Here is an 8,086-nt window from a genome sequence, read left to right as displayed (position 1 = left end):
CAAAAAATCAAGCATGCTTATAATAAGGTTTAGCCCTCATAAGCTTCAATGACAACGTTATTGCTAGAACTTTTGCAATGGCTTATCATTGTGGAAGTTTGTTAGGGTTAAAATCATTATGGAAGCTAAGAGAAGACCTACTAGCTTAAGTGGTAGTGAGATGCTGTGGTAAACCCAAACTCAAGGTTTCCATTCTTGGCACCTCGTATAATGTAAGGAAAAAACAATGGCTCCACTCGGTTAGCCACAAAGATGGCTATTGTAACATGATCACGTGTTGAGTTGGTAGTCAAGGGTTTGAGTATCTTTCGATTACAAGTCTCAATATAAGCCTTGACATTCAAAAAATAGAAGATCATTTGGGTCTAAAATCATTGTGTAAGTATATTAAGGTGAAAACTTGTTAGGAGGAACGATATTTTGTCAAAGGTAATAGCCTTATCATAAGAAGTTCACACAGTTAGATTAGATATTTTGTGAAAGTGATTACTCGAGTGAGACAGCGATATCAGATAAAGGACTGGTATCTATCGTATGCACCCCAGGAGGGCGAGAGAGAGAGAGAGACACAGAGAGGCAGCCATGGCATGCTTGCCCTCACCGCCAGCTGCGCCACAGGACATGGCGAGCTCGAGCGCTCTCGTCTTTCGAGGCTCTGCGTGTGTGTCTTTCCCTGCCCCCCCCCGTCGTCAGCAGCCGTCCGCCCTCTGCACCCCCCGCGCCTCCTACTCCATGCCCGCCGCCTGGCCTGCAGAAATTCCCCCTTGTGACCCCTCCACTTACATCCCAGGTCGCGCTGACTGGGCTGGCACCACCGAGTTTGCACGACGGATTGGCGCAGCGGCAGGTATCGTTCTCCCCCATCGAAGTTTAATAGGCGTACGTTTGTGTGTGCGCGCGCGTGCACGCTTGTGTGTATTTGTGCACATTTGTAAATAAAAAGACAGAAAGATGGAGAGAAAGACCAAACTGGTGTGCACACGCTCTTGTGTGTTTTTGTGTGCATTTGTAAATAGAAACACAAAAAGAGGGAGAGAAAGACCAAACCGGTGTAGCTCTGTTGGTTAAGTTGAACAGGTGGGAACAAGAAGTCTTGGGTCCAACTCCTATATTTTGCACGGTCAATTTAGTATAGGTGTTATAGAAAGGGGGTTATTTAGTATAATATGGGCTAGTGGATTATTGAAAACAAGTGACCTTAGAGAGAGAGAGAGAGAGAGAGAGAGAGAGAGAGAGAGAGAGAGAGAGAGAGGTCACTCACCCAATGCTCTCATTGTTGGATAAGTTGATTGATCAAGGTGAGATTTTTGAGATTTTTGGTGTGTCTCTTCCTATTGGTGCCCAACTTTTGGATTGATCTTTGAGATGATTCCTTTATGTTTCTTAAGGCTGATTGCACTAATGTTAATAGGGCAAAGGTTATGTGGAATCTTTTTGCTTTAGCGTCGAGGCTTCATATTAATGCTTAGAAATTTACCATGATTTCTTGAATGGAGAGTGATTTGCAAGCTTTGAATTGGCAAGTAGCTATGATTTCTAAAGGAGTTACTACCCGATTCTTGGGTTATCCTATTGGTGTGGATGGAGCTTCCCGTGCCTTGCTTGATTGTATGCCATTCCATATACATGATCGGTTCATGTACTAGAAATCTCAAAGCTAGCCTTTTCATGCCAAACTTAAAGTTGCTTAATGCATCATGATTAGTATGGTCTCGTTTTTTATGCCTTACTTTCTTGGACGAAAAAGTCTCTTTTGGAACTGGTTCAATTAATCTGCTTCATGTTGTGGAAAAAGAAAGGGAATCGTTTGGGCAAGGTGTGGATTTCGTAGTAGCATGTGACTACTTCTAAAAGGATGGGAAGAGCAGCTTTATTGGATGTTAATTTGCATACAGTTGCTTTGAGACTAGCACTTTTGTAGGCAATATGTATGCAGAGTCATCTCTGTTCAGATACTGTAAAAATTTTCATAGAAAAGATTGGTATCTTTCATGGTCGCATGGTTATTTAAGTTTCTTGGTGGTATGTGCTTACCTCCACGAGGCCTTTTAAGGTCTCCCAATCTTTTCTCCTTTCTCATTTGATTGCATTGTTTCAGGAGATGTTACATTTTGTAGTTTGGCGCCCTTCTAACCTTCATAAGGAGGAGAATTCATTGCAAGGATAAGTGCTAGCTACCTCCAAGTTGTTGGATTGGCCTGATAAAGGCTTGTAGCGAGATAAGTTTAATTGGATGGCTCGTTTGGGGTTTCAGACAGTTCATGATGGTTTCATTCCTGGGTAGCCCTGTCTTTACTCTTTCTGGCGTATTTGTGGGCACTTTTGGGTACCTCGTGGCTATCATGACATTTGGTCGTATTTACAGGATGAGCTTTTGAGGTTTCCTCCTTTGCCTGCTTTATAGCTATTGTCTCCCTGGTGAGATTGGATGTTTGTGCTTCTTGATGATTTTGAGAAAAGCTCAGCTAATCGGATCTATCATCAGATAGACGAGGCCAAGAGATGGGTCATTGGAAAGGCTAATAAATTATGGTATATTCAGGACAGCAAAAAGAAGTGGTAGGAAAGATTCCTCTAACTCTGGAAGTCTAAGGTTCCTTAGGTTCCTTATTAGGGTAAAGTGTTCATGTGGAGGTTGCTTACTGGGGGTCTTCCAATTGGGGATGTGTTGCATGTTCGTAAGATATCCTGTGGTCGTTGTTTATTTTACACTACATGTGATGAGACATTGCTTTATCTCTTTGTCTCTTGCCCTGTTGCGCAACAGATTTGGAGTTTTGTTTCTTGTGTGTGGTTCTCGACAACTTAGGAGTGGATATCAACTCGTTCGTGGATTATGGGAAGGATGCCTTCAATGTCTGTCTTGCAATTAGATTATTTTTGTCTCTTCCATTTCCTTCAATGGACAGCATTGTGGCATATTTATCATACTTGGAATGCCTTTATTTTTGATTTTGTCTCCGGTATCCATCGTCATAAGGCTTGCATTCGTGGTTTAGTGTTATGGTAGATCTCCTCTATGGTTTCAACTGATCTGGTTCTTCTTGACATTGCTGCTCCTTGGTTGGATATTGTTCGCTCCACTCCGACTGTCCTTTTTGTGTGATAGGGTCTTGACAACCTTTCGCCTTGATTTGTGTCTGTTTTGTTTTTCTTAGCTAACCTGATAGTCTGATGTAAATATTGCTACTTAATTCAATTATTTTCACAAAAAAAGAGAGACAATGAACGAGCTTTGGCCAAAGGTGTTATAAGTCTATAGAAATAGAATTTGTATCCTTTTTCATTAATTTGTCTATATAATGATTTATTAAATTTGCTTACTTTGCATTAATTAGATATAAAGAAAAGTGCATTGGAGTTGGCCACTGATGAGTGGTCACAAGTTATGGTGGACCGGCGTGGTGGGTTAGAGAAAAGATAGTTCACACTTCCACCTATATGGCCTGATTGGGCGCCTGTGACCAGAACTCGCGCATATCAGGGTTAGACTCGCACACAGAAAGGATTGATGCCTTGAAGTGTGGGCTAGATCCGCCAGAGCAGACATTTACAATCAACAAGATGGCATGATCATGAAATGCTTGTACAATGTGCATGTGTGGCTGAAAGCTTAAAATGCACATTTCTTTGCATAGGAAAGTCACATGAAGATTCTGATACCATTTTTGCGATGTACACAGAAAAAGCTTTCATATGACACCCATATTGGGGGGTTCCCTAAATTTTAGGATGTCCCTAAATTTTAGGAGCCTTGAATTAGCCTAAAAATGCTAGTCCTAAAAAATAGGGATGCCATTCTAAAAATAGTAAATTCTGTACTCTGACTGTGCTTACTAAATTTGGTTGTTTCTATTCTTGACAGTATTCAGCCCAAAAAGGAAGGCCATAGAGAAGAGACAAGTGTCAAGACACTTGTCACACAAGTTTCCAAGTGTCCCACCACTTGTCACATCTCATGACATGTGGCTGGACACTTGTCTTGTGTTACTTCACTTTCCCCTTTTGTACTAGCTCTTCCCTCTCCTATAAATAAGAGCTCGTTTTTCTTCATTCAGCATCATTTTTCTTTGCTGTAAACTCGTGTACAGCACCCACAGATAGCCAGAAATTGGCCCCATCCATCCCCATCATCATCCCCCACTTCTCCATTGTTAAATTCCTCCATATTCCCTCTTCTATCACTGCTGTTTTACAGGACAGCAAGCCTGTAAATTCATTACAGCACCTCCTTCTCGAGCTCTTTCTTCCATTTTAGCGACAAGAAGCAAGCCCTATCCATGTACTGTTGATCAACGATGGAGAAAGGTTGATTTCCCCTCTTTCTTCTCTCATACTGTAAAGAAATCAATTCTTATCATTGCATAATAGATAATGCATGTGTTTGTACATCCTCACTCTCAGGTTGATTGTAACTGAGCTCTTCCCTAAGGGACTTGGGTTGAGCAGAAATACATTCCTTCGGAGGGAGGGGGGGAGTATCTTTAACCCTCAATCTTACCTCCATTACTTTTACATTTTCATGGCTATAATTTTGTGAGTAATTTTCATTTTCAGCTTTAAGTGTTCATTCTCGTTTATATTAAATCTCGAAAACAAGCGAAAATCATAATTGTTAAGCATACTACGTTGTTCGGGGCATTTACAAAAGGGGTTGTAGGCCGGTTATACACTAGGCCTAAAGTATTGCTCGCCCTGAATTTAGTCTAGGCTTCTAGCCTAAATGTTGGGCACGACCAAAGTAATCAACAAATTGTGATCGGCCCACTAGTTAGAGTCTCAAACTTTGAGGTAATTGGTCAAAAGTTCAATACTTGCCAGTTGCTGTGCAACTTTTTAAGTAAAGGTGGTTACCTCCTAGTGGCTTGGGTGCACAATTTACCCTCGGGTGGGGGATATCCTCCATCCAAAACTGTTCGTCGTGCGAACATTGCAAGTTCAATCCCTTTTGAACATGTCAGTCAAACACCCCTTCATTTTGCACATCAAATTGGCCGTCCAAGCCTTTATGTAACCAGCCTAAGTTGAATGCATGGTGACTAGATAGTCTTGACTTTAATTCCTACATTCACCATATCATTTGGCATTTAGTTTGGGAATAGAAAAAGAGAATTGAACTTGGGTTAGTGATTTGATAAAACAAGCGGCTAGAGAGAATGCCGAGAAAAGAAAAGTAGTACGTAGCAATGATGTTATCTTCCGAGAAGATCGCATGCACAAACAGCCCGAAAGAACAAAGGAGGTCCAAAGGGTTGTATTCCGGGAGGATGTACCAATAGGACATATAGAATGCCCATTAGACAGGAGCAAATACTTGTGGACAATGTCCCTGAAAATGTAGGGAATGATGTTGTTGATCTTGCCCATGATGTTCCACAAATTCAGCAATAACATGTGTACTTGGAACAACCTGAACCAATTATACAGCAAGCTGTACCTGTAGAACAACAAGCTGTTAATGCAGATTTACAGGCTGAACAGCCAGCAAATATTGACCACTAGGTTCGTAGGTCAACTAGAGTGCAAAAACAACCAAATAGATTTGTTCCTGGAGTAAACTATGTGGCTTATTATGTCATGTTAGCATATTGTGGTGAACCATCATGCTGCCAGGAAGCAATAGATAGACAGGATAGTAAGAAATGGCAAAAAGCAATGCTATCAAAGATGGAATCTCTCATGAATAATTGCACTTGGGATTTGGTACTTTTGCCAAAAGGACAAAAAGTGCTACCTTGCAAATGGGTTTACAAAATGAAAGTCACCTTTGGTTCTTTGCCCAAGTACAAGGCACTCTTGGTTGATAAGGGGTACAAGCAAGAATATGATATTGATTTTGATGAAATCTTTTCTCTTGTAGTCAAAATGACTACTTTGCAAACCATCTTGGGCTTGGTTGCATTTGAGGACACTGAACTCCTACAGATGGATGTAAAAACCGCCTTCTTACATGGTGGTTTGCATGAGGAAATCTATATGCAGCAGCTTGACGGTTTTGTTGCAAAGGGAAAATAATACATGGTATGTAAACTCAACAAAAGTCTGTATGGGTTGAAGCAAGCACCCTGCAAATGGAATCACAAATTTGATACATTCATGCAATCTTAGGGATTTCATTGTTCTTAGGTTGTTCATTGCTTATATACCAAGAAGGTAGCAGATGGTAGCCTTGTTTTCCTGGTTTTATATGTGGATGACATGGTAATTACAAACAAGGATGTTCATGCCTTGGACTCCTTAAAACAGAGTCTACACAATAGTTTTGATATGAAAGATCTTGGTGAGGCAAATCACATTCTTAGCATGCGTATACTCAGAGACAGAACAAAGGGTCTTTTTTATATGTCACAGCAGGAGTATATTATGAAAGTTTTGCAATGCTTTAGTATGGAGAGGGAGAAAGCTATTAGTGTACCATTGCCTCTATATGTGAAACTTAGTGTAGACGACAGCTCTACATCAGATGATGGTAAGGCTGAAATGGCCAAGATACCTTATGCTTTAGCTGTTGGTAGCTTGATGTATGCTATGGTTGCTACACGTCCTAACATTGCATTTGCAGTGGGAGTAGTTAGCAGATACATGGCATATCCTGGTAAAAAGTATTGGGAAGCAATGAAGGGTATCATGAGATACCTTAAGGGTACAAAGGATTTGTGTATTTGCTTTGGTAAGTAGAAGTCATATGTTGTTGGTTTAATGGATGCAGACATTGCTGGCCATCGTGACTATAGGAAGTCTATTTCAGGATATGTGTTTATGTTCATAAGAGGAGCAATCTCTTGGATATCTAGGCTACAAAAGTGTGTTGCATTGTCTACTACAGAGGCGGAATATGTGGCTGCCATAGAGGCATGCAAAGAGGCTTTATGGCTTTCACGTCCGGTGAGAGAACTAGGGATTATAGAGGTTCCTATCCTCCATTGTGACAGTCAGAGTGCTATTATGCTAGCACAGAATCCTATTTTTCATGCAAAGGCAAAGCACATATAAGTGAACTATCACTTCATCATGGAGATACTTGACAACAAAGGCATTGAGCTTGTCAAGGTACATATATATGATAATCCTATAGACCTTCTCACGAAAGATCTCTCAGCCGAGCGGTTTGCTCATTGTTGCCAAAAGATGGGGGTTGGATAGTATATGTGTCTTTTGGCTTTGTAGATACACACACTTAGCTGATTCTTTCCTCTACATTTAGGCACATGGCCTTTAGGTGGGAGGTTGTTGAAAATAAAGGGTCATCGTACCTTTTATTGTATTCGGGTGTGAATGCACCCTTACACTATGTACTTTATATATATTCAAAACCTAAAATGTGATACATTTGTCATTGTACCGAATACCCATTGTGTTGTGCTCACTCTCTCACTCTGCTGCTCTCAACTCTTCGCACCTTCACTCTCAGCTCAACTCACGCACAGACTCCTTGTCTATATCAATATGAACCTGATATAAGGCTTGGTTGAGATGAAAGAGATGGATCGCTAGACATGTCGAATGTCATGGTCCCTCCAATATTAGGGAGATGGCTAGTCTCACCAATTGGTTCATACGGAGTAGTAGCACTCGTTTTGGAGGAGTATAAACTGAATTGTATATGATGCGCAAGTACTCCTCAAGCTCTTCATTTATAAGATGACCAAAATGAGAAGAAGATGATGGTAAATATGAAGGTGTGTCTACCTTCTCCTTGAGGCCATAATGCCTTCTTAGAGTCTCCAATAATAGAGAAGCTTGAGAGGACGTCATAGGATCTGAAGAAGAAGGTGCCTGAGACATTTTGAGTCAGAATTGAGTCACATGTGAGTCTCGCACAAAGGCTAGCCTCCACAATCATCGTAGGATACTCTTTACAAGAGCACGAGCTTTGATACCATGTGAAGATATATTAGGGTTTGGATTGAGGAAACATAGCATGTACGACCTAGACTGAAATACAAAATCTCAGATAGAGACAAGTGAACTCAAACCCTAAGTGCAAAATGCAACAACTCAAAAGTCATACACAGAGAGAAGAATCTTTGAAGTGAATGAATTTTGTAAATGAATGTAAGAGTGTAGAGAATGCCCAAGGGCAGAG

At 40.8% G+C, this 8,086-nt stretch overlaps 1 protein-coding gene across 1 annotated transcript in view; it reads left to right on the top strand.

Moving 5' to 3' along the window:
* The first annotated feature begins 503 nt into the window (after positions 1–503).
* The window catches only part of LOC148031464 (putative oxidoreductase C215.11c), a 30,392-nt gene continuing 22,809 nt past the window's right edge, over positions 504–8,086 (top strand). The window contains exon 1 of the mRNA XM_087685004.1: positions 504–847. Within this exon, the coding sequence (XP_087541130.1) occupies positions 535–847 (313 nt within the window). The 5' untranslated portion in view covers positions 504–534. The remainder of the gene's footprint in view (positions 848–8,086) is intronic.

This window comes from Lygodium microphyllum, chromosome 9 (genome assembly GCF_053477565.2).
Source record: "Lygodium microphyllum isolate KBCC chromosome 9, Lygodium_microphyllum_v1.1.10, whole genome shotgun sequence".
Lineage (NCBI taxonomy): Eukaryota > Viridiplantae > Streptophyta > Polypodiopsida > Schizaeales > Lygodiaceae > Lygodium > Lygodium microphyllum.
Note: the sequence above shows the minus strand (reverse complement) of the source record. Positions and strands in the feature narration are given on the sequence as shown.